At 38.4% G+C, this 23,447-nt stretch overlaps 1 protein-coding gene across 2 annotated transcripts in view; it reads left to right on the forward strand.

The window, feature by feature from the left end:
* Positions 1 to 18,474, forward strand: part of cpeb4b (cytoplasmic polyadenylation element binding protein 4b) — a 105,694-nt gene extending 87,220 nt beyond the window's left edge. For both annotated transcript variants that reach the window (XM_073067714.1, XM_073067715.1), the window contains 2 exons: positions 11,946 to 12,127; positions 14,291 to 18,474. In XM_073067714.1, the coding sequence (XP_072923815.1) occupies positions 11,946 to 12,127; positions 14,291 to 14,518 (410 nt within the window). In that variant the 3' untranslated portion in view covers positions 14,519 to 18,474. The remainder of the gene's footprint in view (positions 1 to 11,945; positions 12,128 to 14,290) is intronic.
* Positions 18,475 to 23,447: the final 4,973 nt, after the last annotated feature.

Raw genomic sequence — 23,447 nt, forward strand, 5'->3', positions numbered from 1 at the left:
GTGGAAAATCTTGGTTTTGCATGCCATCCCAACAGAATATTTTAAAATGTGTGTACATCAAGATAGTACAATGGGAAAAGCAATAACAGAATACCCAGAAAGTTTAGCAGATGTATACAATAAGATGCAAGGTCGCAACAAGGTAATTTTCAGAGATGGAGAGTTTATCTTTGTCATACTGTAGAGTAGCGGTTAGCATGTCGCTTTACAGTATAGGCGACCTAAGTTCAATTCCCGCCGCTGCCTGTAAGTAATTTGTATGTTTTCTCCGGGAACTCCGATGTCCTCCCGCAGTCCAAACATGTACTGGTTGGTAGGTTAATTGGTCATTGTAAATTGTCCTGCGATTAGGCTCAGATTAAATCGGAGGATTGCTGGTTTGTGTGGCTCGAAGGGGAGGAGGGCTGTATTCTGTGCTGTAGTCCAGTACATAAACAAATAAAATACACGAAGATTTGTTCAAGAGCCCGATAAGAGCAGGATAGAGCTGTTGTTGTAGTTAGTGTTAATCCTATGCCAGTTAGCCACTCTCACATGGGAGGAGTTCACATACTGTACAAGCAGGGTATCAATAAAGTTGAGTTGAATATTCTGTGTGCTGGCATCCTGGTGTGTTCTGCACTATTTCTCAATATCGAACACAACATGGTTAAAGAGGTGGTTGATCATCAATGAATTGGTGCTACAGGCCAAGTGAGATTCCCAGCAAGCAAGAATTTACAGTGAGACTGTTCTTGCTTGCATATATCTATGAAAAATATCCAGAGACTTATTAACCTAAATTCCCTATGCTAGTTGCTAATTGTATGCTCCACTTGAGCTGAGAACTGGCCAGAGATGCTAGGGATAGCCTTCAGGCTGTTCCCAGAAATGGATAGTTTGTAATAATCTGTGGGCCACTAGCCTGGGAAAGTGCACAGGGACACAAACACAGCAGAGAAGTCACTCAAACTCTCAGGAAGATAAAAGAAGATTTGTAGTCCAAATAAATAAAATAATAAATAGACTCGAACAAACAGGAAAATGGAGTGAATACCTGCAGTACCAACATCTACTTACTTAATTAAGCCCCCGAGACATTTTAATTTTCTAAGCCAGGGGACTTTGAGAGATTTAGGATTGTAAGCTATCTCAGTCGGTTCAGAAGAGCATCGAGTAAGCACACTGATATACTGCATGGGTGACAAACCAGATGACATCATGGATGGATTAGGACTGACAGATGCTCAGAAAAAGGAACACAAAACAGTGCAGGACAAATTCAATGCAAACTGGGATTGGCTAAACAATGTTTAGTGGCAGATGTACCCCAAGTTGTTCACAGCCCTGAGGGTACTGAAAGAAAAGTACCTTATCCAACTGAGGTCAGGAGTGACGTTCAACTCTGACCACAGTGAGGCATATATCATTCCCACTGTGGAACAAAGACAAAGCTGAACTTGAGCGAATGGAGCGCTTGACATCATAACAAGAATGAATGTTCCTAAGCCAAATAGCACAGTGAGGATCTATGTTCATCTAGCAAAATTGAACAGTGCAGTGAGGTGGGAGAAGTTTATTCTGCCCTGTTGTGCACACATTGGGTATGCTGGGTGGAGCAAAGTTCTTCACCAAACTAGATGCAAACTCAGAGTCTGGCAGATCCATTTAGTTCCTGAGCCACAGAGGCTCACAATCCTAATCGCACTATATGAGTCAAGAGACTCCCTTTTGTCATCTCATTATCCCCTGAACACTTTCAGATGAGGACAAACCAAATTTTGGAGGGACTGGAAGGAGTAGTCTGCCACATGGAAATACTCATCTTCGGAGACTCAAATGAGGAACATGACAAAAGAGTGGAAGCTGCCTTGGAGAAATTGAAACAGGCTGGAATCATCCTGAACAAAAAGAAATGTGAATTAGCAAATTTGGAGGCAAAGTTCTTGGGCCACCAACTGTCCTCAGAGGGAGTGCAACCAGATTCAGACAAACTGACAGGAGTTCAGAACAAGGAACGACCTACAAATGTATCAGAGATCCGCAGTTTCCTTGGCACGGTATACCAGCTGGGAAAGTTCATTTTAGATTTGGCAGAGAAAACAAAGCCACTACGTAACCTCCTCTCTCAGAGAAACGTTTGGACCTGGGACACACCACAAGAAAAGTTATTCTCATCACTTAAAGCTTATCTCACCGCCAACATGGGTGTTCTTTGATCTGAACAAAGCAACCGTGGTCTTAGCAGACATGTTGTCCTTTGGCCTAGGGGGAGTGTTCATGCAAAACTGCAGTGGCATATGGAAACCGGTGAAATATGCATCAAGAGCACTGACTCCTACTGAACGGTGTTACGCCCGAATTGAAAAGGAGATGCTGGCTCTCGTGGCTTGTGAATGGTTCAGCTGCTGCTTGATCGGCACTAAATTCCCACTTGAAACAGACCACAAGCTACTTGTCAGCCTCTTCAGCTTGAAACACTTGGATGACTTACCTCTACATTTGCAAACGTTCAGAATGAGGCTTATGCATCAAAGAGTAAACTGGACGAAATTCGTGCTGAGTTGAAAAAGGACCAAATCTGCAGTGAGCTCATGCAATACTGTGAGCATGGATGGCCAGCTGTTCCAGAAGGAGTTCATAAATTCAGATTTTACTGGCTTGAAAGAGACACACTCACCATTCTTGATGGTTTGCTGCTAAAGGACTCTAGACTCATCGCTCCTCCATCTATGCATGCCAAAATCATCAGTCAAATCTCCCCAGGACATTAAGGCATCAAAAATGTTGCCTAAGAGCAAGGCAATCCTTGTGGTGTCTTGGTCTGAGGACACAACTGGGAGATTATGTAAAGCAATGTGAAGCATGCAGAAAACTGCAGAAAAATCATGCTGAACCTCTCTGTCCCACAGAATTCCCAGACTTTCCATGGCAAATTGTAGGCACAGACATTTTTGAGCTGAGAAGAGACAGCTATCTTCTCACTGTGGATTACCGCTCATGGAATGTTGAGGTGTCCAAGCTGTCCTCTACATCCTCAGCAGCAGTTATACGGCACCTGAAAGCTGTATTCATTCGCCATGGAATACTAGAGACACTTGTGTCAGACAATGGTCCACAATTCAGCTGTTCAGAATTTAAAATATTTGTTAGGGACTGAGTTCAAACACCAGTTAAGCACTCTTCAATACCCATCGGCAAATGGAGAAGTGGAAAGAGTACTGCAAACTCATTCTCATTCTGAAGGCAAAAGATCCTACGAAGCTAATCACTCCACACCTGCTGCGAATAGCTCCAGCTTATCAGGGCTGTTAACGAGCCAGAGACTGAGAACACACCTGCCCATTCTTTCTTCCCTTTTCCAACCTCACTTACCGGACTTGGACAAAGTAAGAAATTTTGAGACAACAGAGTGTGAGAAAATGAAGAGTATGCATGATTTCAGACACTAAATAAAAGCTTTGTCACCACTTAAGCTGTTTGGGTTTCAGATCAATTCACCAAAGGAATAATAGCATGCATGCACCACAATTGCTTGTGATCAGAATATCATGAGGTGAAATCTGGCAGAACAGTGATGTGCTCATATGCCTTCAAAGTCCACAGAAGGTAGAGGAAGAAATAGAGTGGCCTGATCCTTATGATGAGGGCCATTTATCTGAGGTGGCACACCTGTTCAAGAATCTCCATTCACCCCAACACTTCCAGGAACTTGTACCAGATCGGGTCATTTATCTGTCCTACCACAGACATACACGCCATAACCTGATAGCTTAGGACAAGTGAATAAAGAGGCAGAATAATCCTCTCAATTTGCCAGTGTGTTCAGGTAGTCTACTCTGATTCTCCATTAGATATAGTGTTTTTTTTCCAAAGTGTAATGTTGAAAACATTTCACTAAATGAGACTGTTCTTTAACCAAAAAAGAATTGATGCAAGGAGGGAGGGATACCATCAAAACAAAGAAAGACATTTTTAATGTTGGCAAGTCTTTTTTTTTTTGTTTATTTAAGGAGCATAAATTACATGCTATGGGTAAAGTGCACAGAATTGCTCTATTTCAGTGACTATAATTTCAATGCAGTTCTATGGACAAGAAGAACATACCTAGTATTTTTTTCTCCAACAACGGGAGTTAATAGTGTTATTCCTATGCCATTCAGCCACTCCCACATGAAAGGAGTTCACATACTATACAATCAGGGGGATCAATAAAGTTGAGTTGAATATCCTACATGTTGGCATCTTGGCATGCTCTGCACTATCCCTCAATATCAAACACAACAGAAAGTACCTTGAACTTGGCCTTTTTCAAGTATATTTTCCAGTTTTTGCATCTTCTGCCCAGTGGAAGGGGAGAGAACAGAAAATGACTGGGTGAGAGGATACTAAGACCAAAAGAATAATTATTGCAAGAGATTGAACAGAGATTCGAAACGGATGATAAGGAGAAAACAAGATTATATTTTTTTTAAATAGAAGTAAAGAGAATTCTTCTGTTTGTGACCAAGTCCATTATCTGCAGCCATGAATACAAATAAATCAGGTAGATAAATGGGCTGTTTCCTTACTTGGTGTAATTAGTCAAGTTATTAGCTTAAGAAGACTGCCATATCCAGCGGGCAGCGTTGGAGCAGGCAGCGGAGTGAGAAGCAGCAGAATGGTAGGGCTTTGGCTCAGCGGGCTTAGGCGGGATGAGGCGAGGTAGGAAGTATGTGTGTGAGGCCAGTTTTCTGTGCTCGGTGTCAGATGTGGGAGGTCCTGGAGTCTCCCAGCCTCCCGAACGGTCATTATCTGCACCAGGTGTGTCAAGCTGCAGCTCCTGAGGGACCGAGTTAGGGAACTGGAGATGCAGCTTGATGACCTTCGCCTAGTCAGGGAGAGCGAGGAGGTGACAGAGAGGAGTTATAGGCGGGTGGTCACACCAGGGCCATGGGAGACAGACAAGTGGGTCACAGTCAGGAGGGGGAAGGGGAAGAGTCAGGTACTAGAGAGTACCCCTGTGGCTGTACCCCTTGACAATAAGTACTTCTGTTTGAGTACTGTTGCGGGGGTTAGCCTACCTGGGGGAAGCAATAGTGGCCGTGCCTCTGACACAGAGTCTGGCCCTGTGGCTTAGAAGGGTAGGGAGGAGAAGAGGAAGGAAATAGTGATAGGGGACTCTATAGTTAGGGGATCAGACAGGCAATTCTGTGGACACAGGAAAGAAACTTGGATGGTAGTTTGCCTCCCAGGTGCCAGGGTACGGGATGTTTCGGATCGAGTCCAAGATATCCTGCGGTGGGAGGGAGAACAGCCAGAGGTCGTGGTACATATTGGTACCAATGACATACGTAGGAAAACAAAAGAGGTCATGCAAAAAGACTACAGGGAGTTAGGAAGGAAGTTGAGAGACAGGACCGCAAAGGTAGTAATCTCGGGATTACTGCCTGTGCCACGCAACAATGAAAATAGGAATAGGATGAGTTGGAGGATAAATACTGGCTGAGGGATTGGAACAAGGGGCAGAGATTCAGATTTCTGGATCATTGGGACCTCTTGGGGCAGGTGTGACCTGTACAAAAAGGACGGGTTGCACTTGAATCCCAGGGAGACCAATATCCTGGTGGGGAAGTTTGCTAAGGCTACTGGGGAGAGTTTAAACTAGAATTGCTGGGGGGTGGGAACCGAACTGAAGAGACTGGGGAAGAGGTTAGCTTACAAATGGAGTAAGCTTGTAGACAGTGCGAGAGGGAGGATAGGCAGATGATAAAGAGACGTGCTCAGACCGAAGGCTTGAGATGTGTCTATTTTAATGCAAGGAGTGTTGTGAACAAAGCAGATGAGCTTAGAGCATGGATCAGCACTTGGAGATATGATGTGGTGGCCATTACAGAGACTTGGATGGCTCAGGGACAGGATTGGTTACTTCAAGTGCCAGGTTTTAGATATTTTAGAAAGGACAGGGAGGGAGGCAAAAGAGGTGGGAGCGTGTCACTGTTGATCAAAGATAGTGTCACGGCTGCAGTAAAGGTGGACACCATGGAAGGATTGTCTACGGAGTCTCTGTGGGTGGAGGTTAGGAACAGGAAGGGGTCAATAACTTTACTGGGTGTTTTTTATAGGCCGCCTTATAGTAACAGGGATATCGAGGAGCAGGTAGGGAAACAGATCCTGGAAAGGTGTAATAATAACAGAGTTGTCGTGATGGGAGATTTTAATTTCCCAAATATCGATTGGCATCTCCCTATAGAGCGAGGGGTTTAGATGGGGTGGAGTTTGTTAGGTGTGTTCAAGAAGGTTTCTTGACACAGTATGTAGATAAGCCTGAGAGGCTGTACTTGATTTGGTATTTGAGAAATATTGGAGGGCTATCAGAGGTTACAGCGGGACATTGATAGGATGCAAAACTGCGCTGAGAAGTGGCAGATGGTGTTCAACTCAGATAAATGTGAAGTGGTTCATTTTGGTAGGTCAAATATGATGGCAGAATATAATATTAATGGTAAGACTCAGTGTGGAGGATCAGAGGGATCTTGGGGTCCGAGTCCATAGGACGCTCAAAGCAGCTGCGCAGGTTGACTCTGTGGTTAAGAAGGTGTATGGTGTATTGGCCTTCATCAATCGTGGAATTGAATTTAGGAGCCAAGAGGTAATGTTGCAGCTATATAGGACCCTGGTCAGACCCCACTTGGAGTACTATGCTCAGTTCTGCTCGCCTCACTACAGGAAGGATGTGGAAGCCATAGAAAGGGTGCAGAGGAGATTTACAAGGATGTTGCCTGGATTGGGGAGCATGCCTTATGAGAATAGGTTGAGTGAACTCGGCCTTTTCTCCTTGGAATGAAGAAGGATGAGAGGTGACCTGATAGAGGCATTGATCGTGTGGATAGTCAGAGGCTTTTTCCCAGGACTGAAATGGTTGCCACAAGAGAACACAGGTTTAAGGTGCTGGGGAGTAGGTACAGAGGAGATGTCAGAGGTAAATTTTTTACTCAGAGAGTCGTGAGTGCATGGAATGGGCTGCCGGCAACAGTGGTGGAGGCGGATATGATAGGGCTTTTAGATAGGTACATGGAGCTTAGTAAAATAGAGGGCTATAGGTAAGCCTAGTAATTTCTAAGGTAGGGACATGTTCAGCACAGTTTTGTGGGCCGAAGGGCCTGTATTGTGCTGTAGGTTTTCTATGCTTCTATTATTGTGACTAACAGTTTAAGGGAACGTTCATGAGAGAAATTTAAAAAATGCTGAACATCAGATGTAGATTGTAGTTGCCACATTCGGTGTACAGTATAAACAACTGCACAGAATTCATGACCTGTTTATTTGCATAAAGTACAATGTACTTCAGCATTTTGTGTTTTCTTTAGCATTTGTGTTACAGTGTACAAGAATAAAACTGATATATTTGGACAAGTGCATGGTTGAGATACATGCAGTGTTATAAGAAAAAATGTTAAGGTCGTTGAAAGTGTTCAGAGAGTATTTAGCAAGATGATGTCAGAAATAATGGAGATAGTAAAATTATTGCCAGTGGCTTTAAACTGCAAGTTACATTAGGCTTTGGTTGTGTCAGATGAAAAGGAAGAGAGTTTCCTGGTTGTGGTGGATGTGGATTCAATGCTGAGTGGTCATCAATTTAAGATGGTTATTACCAGCTGAGTGAGTTTATGATATTTTTGAACAACTGTTGAGACACTTGCAGTGAAAGAGAAATGGATAAGTATTTGAAACTGGGTGGTATAAAGTGAGAAAATAGCTGCCCCATTTAGTTTTAGGAAAGAGCCACACAAATTATATGGATCAAATATATTGGGTTCAAACCCCCACATTTGTTGAATATTGAACAGCCAAATTATCATTGTAGTCCTGATTGGATAGGATATCCATTTATATTCCCATTTAGCTTGGCAGAAAGGGTGATATAATTGGTGTACACGGTGGATTGTAGGAAGGAAGTTACCATACCAGGATTATTGTGCTTGTTAAGTGTGGTAGCATCTACAAAATCATGGTTATGTTTGTATTAAGGAGGATGATATCAGGCTAAATAGGGTAAAGTTTTCAGGTTATAAAATCCTGCCAATATTCTATCCAGGATCTGACATGAAAATTTTAGTTCTTCCCAAGACCAGTTTGGGTTTACATAATAGCTACTGTAAAAAGCAGCAGTTAGTTCATAAAAAAACTAGAAACTAAGATTGTGAGCAACGCATACAAAATGCTGGGGGAGCACGGCAGGTCAGGCAGCATCTATGGAAAGGAATAAAGAGTTGACATTTTAGACACAGACCCTTCTTCAGGACTGGAAAGGAAGGGGGACAAGACAGAATAAAGTGGTGAGGGGAGAGGAAGGAATACAAGCTAGTAAATGATGGGTAAAGCCAGGGGGTTGGAATGAAACTGGGAGGTGATGGGCAGAAAAGGTAAAGGGATGAAGAAGGATTCTGATTAGAAAGTGGACAATGGGAGAAAGGGGAGGAGGAAAGTTACTGGGGGAGGTGTTAGGCAGGTGAGGAGAAGAGAAAGAGATATGAGAGGAGCCGAAATGGTGAACGAAAGAAGAGAGAAAGGGGGTGGGGTGCAAATTACTGGAAGTTAATGAATCGATGTTCCTCTCATCAGGTTGGGGGCTACCCAGACATTCTATGAGATGTTGCTCCTTCAGCCTGAGGGCAACCTCATCATAGCAGTAGAGGAGTCCATGGACTGACATATCAGACTGGGGATTGGAATTAAAATGCCTGGCCACTGGGAAATCCTGTGTGTTGCAGAAGGAATGAAGGTGCTCTACAAAGTGGGCCCCCAATCTACATCAACCAGGAGACCTCACCAATTGCACCAGATACAATAGATGACTCTGACAGGTTTGCATGTAAAGTGTTGCCTCATCTGGAAGGACTGATCAGGGTCCTGAATGGAGGTGAATGGGCAGGTTAAGTATTTCTTCCACTTCTAGGGATACAGTGCTTTGAAAAGGTATTCAGCCTCCACAACTATTTTCACATTTTACTGTCTCATTTTCTAAATTTAAAATATATTGAAGTATGATTTTGAGCTAATCTACAAAACATCATCCATCATGTTAAATCGAAAGAAAAATTCCAAAACCTGTCAGCAATTTTTTAACAATTATAACCCAAACTTTTGAGGCTGAAGAAGTATTCATCCTCTTTGTAATTACTATGCTAACTTTCCTCAGGTGAAATATTGTATATTATCTGACCAACTCACCCAATTTGTTGATGTAGAAAATTGGAGGATTACCTGTTTTCAATGAATTCATAAGAATAAATAACCCCTCCCTCTGTAAGGTCCAACAGTATGGTAGATTTCAACAGATCAAACCAAAGTGAAAACAAAAAGATTATTCAAGATGTCATGGAAATTAATAATAGAGAAGCAGAAGTCTGCAAAAGGGTACAGGACCACCTCAAAGGCAATGAACATACTTCGGAGCTCAGTGCAGTCCATTGTAAAAAAAAAACCTGGGAAAAAAATATGAAACTATGGCCACACTGCCTAGGTCAGACCACTCCTCAAAACTTAGTTGCTAGAAAAAAATAGCACTTGTAAGAGAGGATACTGTGATGCCAACAGTCATTCTGAGTGAGCTGTAGAAGTCAGTAGCTACAACTGGAGATGAAGTTCCTGGCTCCACAATTTCTAAGGCCCTGCACAAAAAGGGTACTTGTGGAAGAGTAGCAAGGAAGAAGTTCAAGTTCAAGTCACTTTTATTGTCATTTTGACCATAACTCATGGTACAGTACATAGTAAAAATGAGACAACGTTTTTTCAGAACTATGGTGTTACATGACACAGTACAACTCCCGGCTAGGAATTGAGGATGCCATCGTCTACCTGCTGAACCGTGTCTATGCCCACCTGGACAAGCCGGCGAGCACTGTGAGGGTCATGTTTTTTGACTTCTCCAGTGCGTTCAACACTATCCGCCTTGCTCTGCTGGGTGAGAAGCTGACAGTGATGCAGGTGGATGCTTCCCTGGAGTCATGGATTATTGATTACCTGACTGGCAGACCACAGAACGTGCGCTTGCAACATTGTGTGTCAGACAGAGTGGTCAGCAGCACTGGGGCTCCACAGGGGACTGTCCTGTCTCCCTTTCTCTTCACCATCTACACCTCGGACTTCAACTACTTCACAGAGTCTTGCCATCTTCAGAAGTTTTCTGACGACTCTGTCATAGTTGGATGCATCAGCAAGGGAGATGAGGCTGAGTACAGGGCTACGGTGGGAAACTTTGTCACATGGTGCGAGCAGAATCATCTGCAGCGTAATGTGAAAAAGACTAAGGAGCTGGTGGTAGACCTGAGGAGGGCTAAGGCACCAGTGACCCCTGTTTCCATCCAAGGGGTCAGTGTGGACATGGTGGAGGATTACAAATACCTGGGGATATGAATTGACAATAAACTGGACTGGTCAAAGAACACTGAGGCTGTCTACAAGAAGGGTCAGAGCCGGCTCTATTTCCTGAGGAGACTGAGGTCCTTTAACATCTGCCGGACGATGCTGAGGATGTTCTACGAGGCTGTGGTGGCCAGTGCTATCATGTTTGCTGTTGTGTGCTGGGGCTGCAGACATCAACAGAATCAACAAACTCATTCGTAAGGCCGGTGATGTGGGGGTGGAACTGGACTCTCTGACGGTAGTGTCTGAAAAGAGGATGCTGTCCAAGTTGCATGCCATCTTGGATAATGACTCCCATCCACTCCATTCTGGTTAGGCACAGGAGTACATTCAGCCGGAGACTCATTCCACCGAGATGTAACACTGAGCGTCATAGGAAGTCATTCCTGCCTGTGGCCATTAAACTTTACAACTCCTCCCTCGGAGGGTCAGACATCCTGAGCCAATAGGCTGGTCCTGGACTAATTTCCACTTGGCATAATTAACTTATTATTATTTAATTATTTATGGGTTTATATTGCTATATTTCTACACTATTCTTGGTTGGTGCAGCTGTAACAAAACCCAATTTCGCTCGGGATCAATAAAGTATGTCTGTCTGTCAAAAACGACTGAACTACGTAAAAAAAAAAGAAGCATATCCTTGCCTGTGACTTACCTTGCAAAGTATCACTTAGAAGATACTATAAAGATTTGGAAGAAGGTCTTGTGGAACTTTTTGGCCTCAATACTAAGCGGTATGTGTGGCATAAACCTAATACTGCACATCAGTCAGTTAACACCATCCATACTTTGAAGTATGGTGGAGGTAGCATCATGGTCAGGATCAGTGCGAAGATGAATGCTGCTAAATACGCAGAGATGCTGGATGAAAACTTGCTAGCCTCTGCCAGAAAACTTAAACTGGGGAGGAAGTTTGCCTTTCAGCAGGACAACAGCCCAAAATGTACTGCCAGAGCAACCATGACTTCAAATAAAGAAAATTGATGTCCTTGAGTAGCCCGCTCAGTATCCTGACCTTAACCCAACAAAACCTCAAAATTGCTGTCCAGTGCTGTTCCCCAACTAACCTAGCACAGTTTGAGCAATTTTGCAAGGAGGAATGGGCAAATCTTGCTCCCATCACAGTGTGCAAAGCTAATAGAGACTTTTGAAAAAGAGTACTAGGTAAGGGGGATGAATACTTTTGAACTGCTGACATTTAAGTTTTGGATTTTTTAATTTTTAATTTTTTGGGCTCTACTGTGGGGCAAAAAAGAATAAAAATTATCAGTTAATTTGATCAAAATCCCTGGTTGTAATACTAAATTATGTGAACAAAGAATTGGGGGCTGAATACTTTTACAAGGCATTTTGTAAGTGCCAGGACTGAGGTCAGTGGAGAGGGACGAATGGACAAGTGAATCACGGAGCGAACGATCTCTGTGATTCATGAAAAGAAAAATACAAGAAAGACTGTACCTTTTTTCACAATTTTTCAATGAAATTCTTTTGTATTAATACATTTAGCACTTCGCAATTGTTCTGCTTATCTTATTGTCATGATTTTTGCATTGTAGTGGAGCTGGCAATGATCATGGACAGGCTGTATGGTGGAGTTTGCTATGCTGGCATTGACACAGATCCAGAGTTAAAATATCCAAAAGGTGCAGGCCGTGTGGCTTTCTCAAATCAACAAAGCTATATTGCTGCTATCAGTGCTCGCTTTGTCCAGTTACAGCATGGAGACATTGATAAACGGGTAAGTGAAAATCACGAAACATGTTTTAAAAATATTATAAGAGAATTTATGCAGGAAAAATCCTGTCTCACATTTGGTTGCATTCAAGTAGTCTGATTAGTAAGTGTGCAGATGACATAATTTTGTGGAGCTGTTCTAGCATGGAAGGTTGTCAAAGGATACATCAACATATAGATCATTTAAATAAAATATGGGCAGAGTGATGGCAGATGTAGTTTAATCTGAACAAGTGTGAGGTAATGCATTTTGAGAGATTCAATGCAACATCTACTACAGGATCCTTATGAACACTGATGTACAGGAAGATTTTAGGATACAATTCATAGCTTCCTGAAAGTGGCAACAAGTGGAAAGGATGGTAAAGCTGCTTGTTCTCATCTGTCAGGGCATTGGGTATAAAGGTTGGCAAGTTATGTTGCAGCTACTTTATATAACATTTTTGGAGTATTGTGTGCAGTTCTGATTACTGTACTATAGGAAGGATGTGATAGTGCTGGAGAAGGTACAGAGGAGATTCACTAGAATGTAGTCTGGGATGGAGTGTTTCAATTGTGAGGAAAAACTGGGTAAGCTAGATCTTTGATCTTTGCTTCACAACAGAAGAGATTAGATAAGGCAGGAGGATGTGGAGACAGAAGGGTACAGAAGAGATCCTCCAGGATGTTGCCTGGATTATAGTGCATTAACTACAAGTATATGTTGGATAATGTTGGTTTGTTTTCCTTGCAGTCCTAGAGGCCAAGGGACAATCTGATAGAAATATGTAAAATTATAAGAGACACAGGAAGACTAGATAGTCATTTTTTCCAGGGTGGAAATGTTAACTACTAGAGGGCATAGCTTTAAGGTGAGGGGAGAAACTTTAAAGACTGGCAAGCATTTCTTTATTTTTACACGGAAAATGGTATGAGTTTAGAATATACTGCCAGTAGAGATGGTAGAAGTAGATTACATAGCAATGTTTAAGTATTTAGACAGACGTGAATAGGCAAGGAATAGAAGCTTTAAGACAACATGCAGGCAGATGAGATTAGTTTAGATTGGCATCATTTTGGTTGCAGACATGTTGGGCTAAATTGTCTGTTTCTGTGTTGTGCTATTTCATATTCTATGTAATGTACATGAGTATAACCAGAGGTGTCAGCTACATTCCCCAATGTATTTTACTTCTAGAAATAACTTTGCTTTTAGTGTTGCTTCCTTTATATGAATAAAAGTTTGGTTTAGTGTTTCCTTTGCCAAGAATTTAGTTAAGAGTTTAATTTCAGGGGAAAAAAATGTTTTGGTCCCTGTATTTTCAGGGTTTTTTTCTTTGGAATAACAATTTTGCTTTGATTACTTTTTTTCATGTAATTTAACCCAAGAAGAAGTGGTCAGAAACAGATGGCGATAACTTAATAGCAGAAATTTCATCAGAATCAGTTTTATTGCCATCTTATATGACGTGTAATTTGTTGCTTTGTGGCTGCAGTCCAGTGAAAAGACATAACATTTACTATAATTTACAAAATAAATAGTGCAAAAAAAAATTAAGTAGTGTCCCTGGGTTCATGGACTATTCAGAAATGTAATGACTGAGGAGAAGCTTTTCTGAAAATTAAGTGTGGGTCTTCAGGCTCCTGATGGTTGTAATGACAAGTAATAAACATTTTTCTGGTTCAGCTACTACTTTCAATTTCAGATACTGATCAGTACTAATTTAGTTGTGATAAATCCTTGTCTTGAAGTGAATGCTAACTTCGGTCTTTTCTGCCTTTTAAGGTAGGTACAGGAGAGAAAGGAGGCTTATTGGCATTTTAACTACATTTCACCTTCAGTGAAAATAGCAAATAACAAAATATTAATGTCAAGTATTTTCTGTTTTTATTTGTTCTGAATATTGTTTGTTCTTCTCCATGCAACAGTGACTGTCTTTCAGAAATAATATTGTTGTTTAGAAATAATATTAGTTAATATTTGTTGTACAAATAAAATTATCACTTTAAAATTTTCAATAATATAATTAAAGTAACTGGGTAAAATATCACCCTATATTACTGTTGAGCAGAAAATGCCGATGTCAGATACCAGTTTGCATTATGTGCATCAATCTGAAAGGTTGTTTTACACTTGTTTAATATTTATCTCTGAATCTACTAATTGAAATCTGATGTTAACTTTTAGGTGGAAGTGAAGCCATATGTCCTTGATGATCAACTATGTGATGAATGCCAGGGTACCCGATGTGGTGGGAAATTTGCTCCGTTTTTCTGTGCCAATGTCACATGTCTGCAGTATTACTGTGAATACTGCTGGGCTGCCATACATTCTCGTGCTGGGAGAGAGTTCCACAAGCCACTTGTCAAAGAAGGAGGAGACCGTCCACGTCAGGTTCCTTTCCGTTGGAACTAACAAATAATCAAATATGATTCTAGTGGCAGGATAAGTGTGTTCTAGGGCTGCAGACACCAGACTAGCTAGGAATAATAAATAAGTGCATTCTTCTACTGCCTCATCCCATATTTCAAAACATAGTTTCTAAATTCATTTAAAATAGTTAAATTGATCTCCGGTTTCAATGTTTTTCATAACATTGAATTACTCGTGATAACACTGGATATGTGATCCTTATCTTAATGGAATGTATGATTGGTATTTCTGGAAAACATATTTGCACAGCTTGCTTTTGTATTTGAGAAAAGTGTTAAGTTAATGAAATTGACAACAGAGAACCAGTTTTATTGTTCTATAGACAAAAACTAAAATTAATGTGAAGTTTTACTGCAGCCCCTTCTGCGTTTTTGTTTCAATTGAGCTGAATCTAAAGTAAAGGAAGAGCACATAAGAAAAAATAGCCTGAAACAATACAAATCCCAGTAGTTTTCAAACATAAACCTATCAGTGTGGTTTTAAAAAGTTGTTTCTGACACACTACAGGCTTCACTAACAAATATGCGGGATAAATGCTTTTGGTGCTTTTCCCATATCCCTTCTTCACCTCCCCAAAATAAACGATTTTAGAAAAGGGGGTTTAGTTTGCTGCTATGGTTGAAGTGTGCACTTATTTCAGAAAAGGAAAACCACAATTTGAAGATCTGCTACCCCTAAAAGTTTACCAAAGTTGTTGAGATTGACACAAATCTAATTGTAGAGAGGCATTTTCGTTGCTGGAAGAGATTTTATACCTTTATTTTTTTGATGTTGCTATTTACAAAGTCCACTTGATCTACTAATATATTGTCATGTGTCAGCTTTTGCTCTCCATTTTGACACACAAAAGTAATACCTCAAATGTAGCCTTGATTTATATTTTTTTATTTTTAGTAATGCTATTTAATTGCAAGAGACAATAAAGGCCTTGCTGCTGTTTAAATGGTAATATAAAATACCATGTCTTTTCCAGTAAAAATGGGAATTGGAAAATAACAAAGTAAAAGGCTACATTACAACACAACTATGTGTAGCACAGGCTATGGCTTCATCTGCCTAAGATTTTTTATTTTATTTTTTATGTGGAATAGTATGAATGATTGAATGTTTACTTGTACACCTATTTTGCATGCACTATATATTCATACATTTTCCCACTATCCACAGTACTTATATTCTGCCTATAAACTTTGTTTAGAAAAAGTTACATTTCAAAATGTAAAAGTCATAGAAAAAAGGAAACACTGAAGTTCATTTGAGAGTGCCAATGTGCATGTTTCTGTATTTCTATAGGTTAGCATGTGGTGTCACAACACTATAAGTGTAAACTATGCAGGTTGGCTTTAAGTGGTACTGCCTTGCAGTGGCAATATAGGTGCTGGACTGCATTGAAGGAATTCATTCCTTATGAGTATTGCGTGATTCAGCCAAAGGTGGTTATGTTTCCGTGTGTAATTTTTAAAAATATATGTGAAAAGTTATTTCTCCTCACTTTTGCTGTTTTTTTTTTCTGATACAGTTCATAGCATCTTCAAACTCCTGCGAACCAAAGACTGGATTATTCACTGCTGATTGCTGACTTGTGACCCACAAGTAACACAATGATAATGAGCAGTGTAACTATTGCTTTGGAGTTAAAGGCTTTAAAGAGAATTAAACCTAGTCAAAATGGAGACATTTGCTGTGAAAGGATCAAATTTAGAATTTAAATTTGATCTATGTTCTGCCACAGCAGTGACAAACGAACAGCAGCAGAGAGTTGTGAGGGTGCTTACCATAGCTCGTCAGGGATTTACTGTTAAAGTAAAAAAAAATGTAATTCTTAGTGGCAATTTTTAAACTATAGGAAGTGTTGGTTATCATCCTTTCTAGGTGAACTGGTGTGTTTTTGTGCCATTCATGCCCAATTCTAATGTTTGTAGATGTAGTGAACTAACATTTTTAAAATTTGACACTGAAAAATAACTTTTTTACTCTTAGTTAAATCCCTTTTTACATAATCTGCCTTTGAACATTTTGGGACATTATTTCTCTAACTGGCTTTTTGTTCCCTTATTTTGTTTTCCTTTTATAAAAACATATACCAACATTTGTTGTGCACTACTTTTATATATCTTGATTTTTCCAACAGTTAATATTTTTAAGCTCACTTTTTCACAGATGACATCTCTTTTTGCAATACCTCGATTTTTCATAATCTAAAGAGATGAATAATTTTTCTATGTTTATTATTCAAAGATTTGCACATATAGCTAACTTAATTGTGCAACAAGAATGAGTTAAAGCAATCAGTTTTATTTTCACTTTTTGTTTCCTTTTAGCATTTGAAGGCAAAGTGAAATTTAAATATCATGAATGGTAGGGATCAGCAATGCTATTAATAAAACTGCAGATTCAGACAAAAAAACGGATGTAAAAAGTATTAACCCTCTTAACTCCAGCAAAAATATTGTTCACATCTTAATGATACAGTAGATATTAGGGCCAAACTGCAATCTCAGCCCAAACCTTGAAGTCTAAATGTGGGTTCCAGTTTCTTCCAATATTACATTGCATTTACAGCTAATATTCAATGAAAATATTCATATAGACTTTCTTTCAGCTCCTGCATTTGTGGTATAGTAGCAGACCTGCCACAATTCACAATACAAAATGCACACAAAAGAATTTAGCAGTAAACTTGAACGTATGGATTCTTAGGTGTTTGATGGTTTTAAAATTGGATTTACCTGTTTTTGATGGGCAAAAACTGGTTTGAAATGCCATCAAGTTACCTCAGTTCTAAATAGTGTGCAAAGTTAAAATTATTAAAAGCATGCATGCGAACAAACAAAAACAATATGTAAAATTCAAAACTTGTTTATTGTGTGTTGTAAAGTTGTTTACAAAGGTTAAATTTCATTTCTCACTTGCCCATAGCATGGCAAATATATCCTCATAAACAGACCTCTGCAGAATGCATGATTTTAAATCTGATCTTATGGTTCAAGAAGGAAAAGATTTTATGAATGCCATTGGAAGGACTTGATAATTTATTCTTTGTGTCTGGATTTTAAGAATTTCTTACAAAGTTACAGAAGACTTGAATGTGGTAAATTGTGAAAAGTTAATGTCATATTGTTATGTGCAATACTTTTTTTCTAACTTCTGAAAAAACTTTACAGTGTAAACCTTTAATGCGATTTTTTTTAATTGCAAACATTCAGATTAGTATGTTGTCCACAATGTCATTTTCTACTGTTATTATATTCCCTTTTATCTTACTGATATTTGTAAATTCAGAATATGATCTTTGTACTAATATAAATAATTGAAGTTATTTTTAGATATGGACTAAAGGAAAAATGTGCTTGTTTGCTTATTTTTGTTACCTTACTTTAAAAAGTAGCAAAGACTACTTTTCTCAGCAGCATTATAATAATTGGGTCAATATCCTGTCCAGCATTTTTATTTTTTGGTATTTTAAATTGAAATGTATAATTAGTTTTTTATCATTTTGACCATTGAGATTTTTTATGTTGTAATATTTTTTGGATGTGCAGCTTTTTTAATATTTTAAAATGTCTAGTTTTTATTGAAAGCTTATGTATTCAACACTGTATGGCAAATATTCATAAGAAGAATAGTTATTTCTGGAAGTCAGCCATCAGTGGTGACACTCTGTAGCTGAATTCCTTGTGCTTTTCACTGTGTTTGGGGAGGTTGTAGTGATTAACAATTTTAAATAAAGGAAACTCATTTTTATTAATATTGGTTCACCTTTTTTGATTTTATTTTATGTACCCCCTCAAAAATGTCCCTTTTTACAGCTTGTTTGTTGAAGTGATAGTAAAAAAAATGTTGTTAAGTTTTATGCCAACTATTTATAACGCTCAGTAATTTTTAAATATTTGTAATGTGAAATGTTGAATGATTAAAGTGTTTCAATGTACTGTAAATGTCTCAGCTTTATACTAATACTGGTCTGCAATTTGCTTTTCATTAATTTATTTAATTTGGATAACTAGCTAACCATTACTGATGCTGCTTCTATGTATTGAATCTCGAAATTTACCCAATACACCTTTGTTGTTTTATTGAAGGTCATTTTAGTGTTCCTGCTTGCCTCTCTCATAGTCCTTAGGGATGATTTTAGAGAAATTTTTTAAGATCAACTGATACACTTGTTCATGTATTATCTTACATTTGCAGCACATTTAAAGTAATTAGGTATTCAGCCTACATGCAAAACCTGAAACAGAATGAGCAAATCAAGAGATTTGTGATCAGATTTTGCTGATAAATATTCAGAACTATTGACATGTGCCTCTTTGAATGGCAGCAAATCTTAAGTCTTCCTGGTACCCTATATTTGCCATCACTCGCACTGCTGAAATTCCCCACTGAAGCAATTTGTGACGCTGTATCTTCCTGGATTGTAAAGCTGTTAAAAAGAGAGTTGAGAAGCTTATTTTTAATGTATTAAAATATTTGTTATTTGATTTCAATTTTTGTGTTAATGCAAAAAATCTGTTTTCAATGTTTTGTTTTCAATTTGTAACCAGCAAAGTTAGTGATGAGGTTTTGCAAGGAGTCAACATTTTTAAGAGAGCTTCTGGAAATGGGTTTTTCCATCGTGCTGCTTTGAGTCCTGTCATTTAAATCTCCTTTTTCGCGACTGGGACAGTTCAATCTAAGCAAGATGGAGTATTCTGCACTAGGAACAGGTAAGTTCAGCTGAGGTTATCTCACGTGCATTTGCTGGTGGAAGACAAAATATGGGCCTTTATAATTCTGAATAATGTATTACAAATATAAACCTTATATCTTAAATCAATTATTATGATGAGCTTCGTATATAAAGCACTAAACTTTCAAATTTGTTGATAGAATACACAGGGTATATTTTGGAAGATAATGTTTAGAATCTTAATGTTCAGATAATATGGATCCATTGAATTATATAGTTATACAAAAATTGTTAGGTTTATCTCTGTAAACTTGTTTCACACATCAGCCAATTAGTCCTAATTATGGATTGAGCAGGATCATCAAGATTGGAAAAGATTGTCTACAAATTATGACAAAACCCAAATTCACACCCTTTTTAAAAACTTGTTCAACCTATTCAGGTTGTCTGATAACTTTAAATTAAAATATATATTGTTTAAACTAGTCAAATTATGGTATTTGAATTGAATTTGTAAGTAATTTGAAGGCCATTAGTTGTCCACTTTTAAGAATACAGTCATTTTATTTATAAGGCTTGTGCACATATAATTCTGAAATTATGATTTGACGTCTTCCAGGTGATAGATCTGAAATTACAAATTCACTTTGATTGTAATTTGAAGAATACTTAATGATTTTAGTATTTTTAATGGAACACTTCTGCAGAATAGTGGGTAATCATGTAGGCCAAGAAACTTTGTCCATTTCTTGTCAGTATTAAATGTTGAAATCTGCAACATAACACAATAAACCGTCAATTTAAATAAAATGGTATTCTAACATAAATCTATTTGACTTAAATACGTTATTGCATATTTAAGATACTTTGAGTAGAATTTGAATTTTACATTCAGTTTCTGGTCAAACCAGGTATCATTAGGGTAATAGAAGCTGTTGGTTCAAGTATTAGCAAAAAAATTTTGTCTTTGAAAATAGCATAAAATGCTGTGTAAATTGATTGTTTACAGAAATAATTGACATCATTTAAATCCCCCTGAAACAATGAATACAGACTTTTAGAGAAAAAAAGATTCACTAAAAGGAAATGTTAAAATATAATGAAGCCCAGCTTTAATATTTCTTTTCATGCAAACTGCAGGCCCTAATTCCATGAAATTTTGACAGGTGATATAAAACAACAGTGGTCCTGCTGATTTTAAGGGTATGTTACCCAATCAAATGTAGATTGATTTTTATGGATATCATTAAATGTGTCTTATCTAGAAGGTTACAGTCATAGGCTTCAAACTGGAATGGTTTTGATTTACCATGGTAGCTTTTAATTGGAAGTGGGGTTGGGAGAAGAATGGGGAAGGGGCAAAAGTATTTTTGAGCTAATGAATACTACGTATTAATTATTTTAGTCCTCATTCCAGTGAATAAAGATAGTTTTATTTCCAGATCAGATGATAAAAGGTTCCTTAGATATTTTGCTGCCAGGTGTATGTAAATGTAACTGAACAATTGTAGTATGTGGGAGAATGCAAATTGATTTTACTTGCTATTTATCTTCTAGGAATTTATTTTACTCAACCGTTATCCTATCTACCTGATACAGTGTTTATTAAAAAGTATTCCCTGCCGCCCCCAGAGGTTTTCATGTTTTATAGTTTTACAACATTGAATTGCAGTGTATTTAATCGGGCTTTTTTGATACTGATCCAACAGAAAAAGAATCTTTCATGTCAAAAGTGAACACAAATCTCTGTGAAGTGATCTAAATTAATTACAAATAATGACACAAAATAATTGATTGCATAAATATTCACCCCCTTCAAGTCAGTATTTAGTAGATGCACCTTTGGCAACGATTACAGCCTTGAGTCTGTGTGGATAGGATTCTTTCAACTTTGCACATCTGGATACTGCAATTTTTCTTGATTCTTTACAAAGCTGCTCAAGCTCTGTCAGATTGCATGGGGATTGTGAGTGAACAGCCCTTTTCAAGCACAGCCACAAATTCTCAGTTGGATTAAGGTCTGGACTCTCCATTCCAGAATATTAACTTTGTTTTTAAGCCATTCCTGTGTGGCCTTGGCTTTATGCTTGTGGTCATTGTCTTGCTGGAAAACAAATCTCCCAAGTCCAGTTCTCTTGCAGACTGCATCAGGTTTTCCTCCAGGACTTACCTGTATTTTGCTGCATTCATTTTATCCTCAACCTTCACAAGCCTGCTGCAGTGAAGCACCACCTTGCTTCATGATAGGGATGGTGTGTTTTTGATTATGTGCATGCCATTTAGTGTGATGGCCAAAAACCTCAATTTTATTTTCATCAACCACCTTCCAGCTGACTTCAGAGTCTCCCACATACTTATGGGAACTCTAGCCGAGATTTCAAGTGAGTTTTTGCAACAGTGGCTTTCTCTTTGCCATTCTCCCGTAAAGCTACGACTGGTGAAGCACCCAGGCAACATTGTTTACAAACAGTCTCTCCCATTTCAGCTACTGAAGCTTGTAACTCCCCCAGAGTTGTGATAGGTCCCTTGGTGACCTCCCTCATTAGTCCCCTTCTTGCACGATCTCTAGGTTTTGAGCACAGCCTGTTCTGGGCAGATTTACAGTTGTGCCATATTCTTTCCATTTCTTGATGATTGACTTAACTGTACTCCAGGGGATATTCAGTGCCTTGGAAATTTCCTTGTATCCATTTCCTGGCTTGTGCTTTTCAATAACCTTTTCGTGAAGTTCCTTTGACTGTTCTTTTGTCTTAATGGTGCAGCTTTTGCCAGGATACTGACTCCCCAGCAGTTGGATCTTCTGGATAAATGTGTATTTTTACTACAATCAATTGAAACCCCATGACTATATGGTCTCCAAAAACAGAAATCTATTTAACTAATTAATGTGACTTCTGAAACCAATTGCCTGCACCAGTGATGATTTGGTGTGTCATATTAAAGGGGGGGGGGGTGGATAGTTAAATGATCAATTATTTTGTTATTTTGTGATTTATATTTGTAATTAATTGAGATTTACTTTGTAGAATCTGTTTCCACTTTGACATGAAAGAGACTTTTTCTGTTGATCAGTGTCAAAAAAACCAAATTAAATCCATTGTGATTAAATGTTGTAAAGCAATTAAACATGAAAACTTACAAGGGTGTGAATATTTTTTAAAGGTACATGGAACTCCCAAGATACACTTTAGTAAACCCACGTCCTCCTTTACCATAGTACAAATTCTTAATACTTGCTCAGTAATTTTTTTCCCATGCCTTGCTATGTATTTAGAATTTAAAAGTTATAATTCATAATTTTATATCAGTTTTCACTTGTAATTCAGTTACAGGTTGGAAGCCAGGCATTTCTTTGTTTATATCCAAAGAAAGATTAAATTCATTTACAACATGCTCAATAAAAGATCCTTCTTATTTACTTTTGGGTTCAGAGAATAAACCCAGAACAGGGAAGGACATACAGTTCTTTCCATTTCTTGATGATTGACTTAACTGCCAACTGGAGACTATTCTACATAACATTTTGCATATGTTTGTGGTCAGGTATAAATGCCTTTCTTAAATCAATTCTTGACTACATATACTAGATTCTCCATTAGCAAATGAAAATTAAAACATAGTAAAAGACATTAGGAAAAATAACAATGTTAAACTTGGATCATTTGTAAGTAATATTTAAGAATTGCAGTGTTGATTTTAGAGCAGTTTATTCAAGATTAAAATGTTTCTGACATTTAAACTGCAATGCCTTCTGCAGGAATATTGATGGAACTGAATTCTAGGTGTTGTATGTACTTAGATATCAAAGTAAATAGGAGACCAATTTACATCAAGTGATAAAATGGAACAGTAATTGTACTTGATATTTCATGTATAAGGTTGGTCTCCTGTGCCACTTTAATCAATGTTGCTGAACGTCTGCAGTGGGTGGAGGTGAGGAATATCTTGATGTTCTGCCTATCATGTACTGTAAATGTATGCAGAATAATTCAATAGTTCATTCAAGTCAAAAATATAAAAAGAGCAAATCTTAATCAAGTAATGTTCCCAATGAATCAATAGCGATTTATAAAGCTAATTTTGTAAATGGCATAAAGCAAGGGTAGAAGTTACTGCTAAATTGGTGATTCGTGGAATACAAAGTGCATGAGCCTTCAGCAGAGATGAGGTATAATGTATATTCTTCGGCATTCCTCCCGTAATAAATTTTCATCTATGCCACTAGAAAAAGAGAAATCCGTG

Source organism: Hemitrygon akajei, chromosome 15 (assembly GCF_048418815.1).
Source record: "Hemitrygon akajei chromosome 15, sHemAka1.3, whole genome shotgun sequence".
NCBI classification, from domain to species: Eukaryota; Metazoa; Chordata; class Chondrichthyes; order Myliobatiformes; family Dasyatidae; genus Hemitrygon; species Hemitrygon akajei.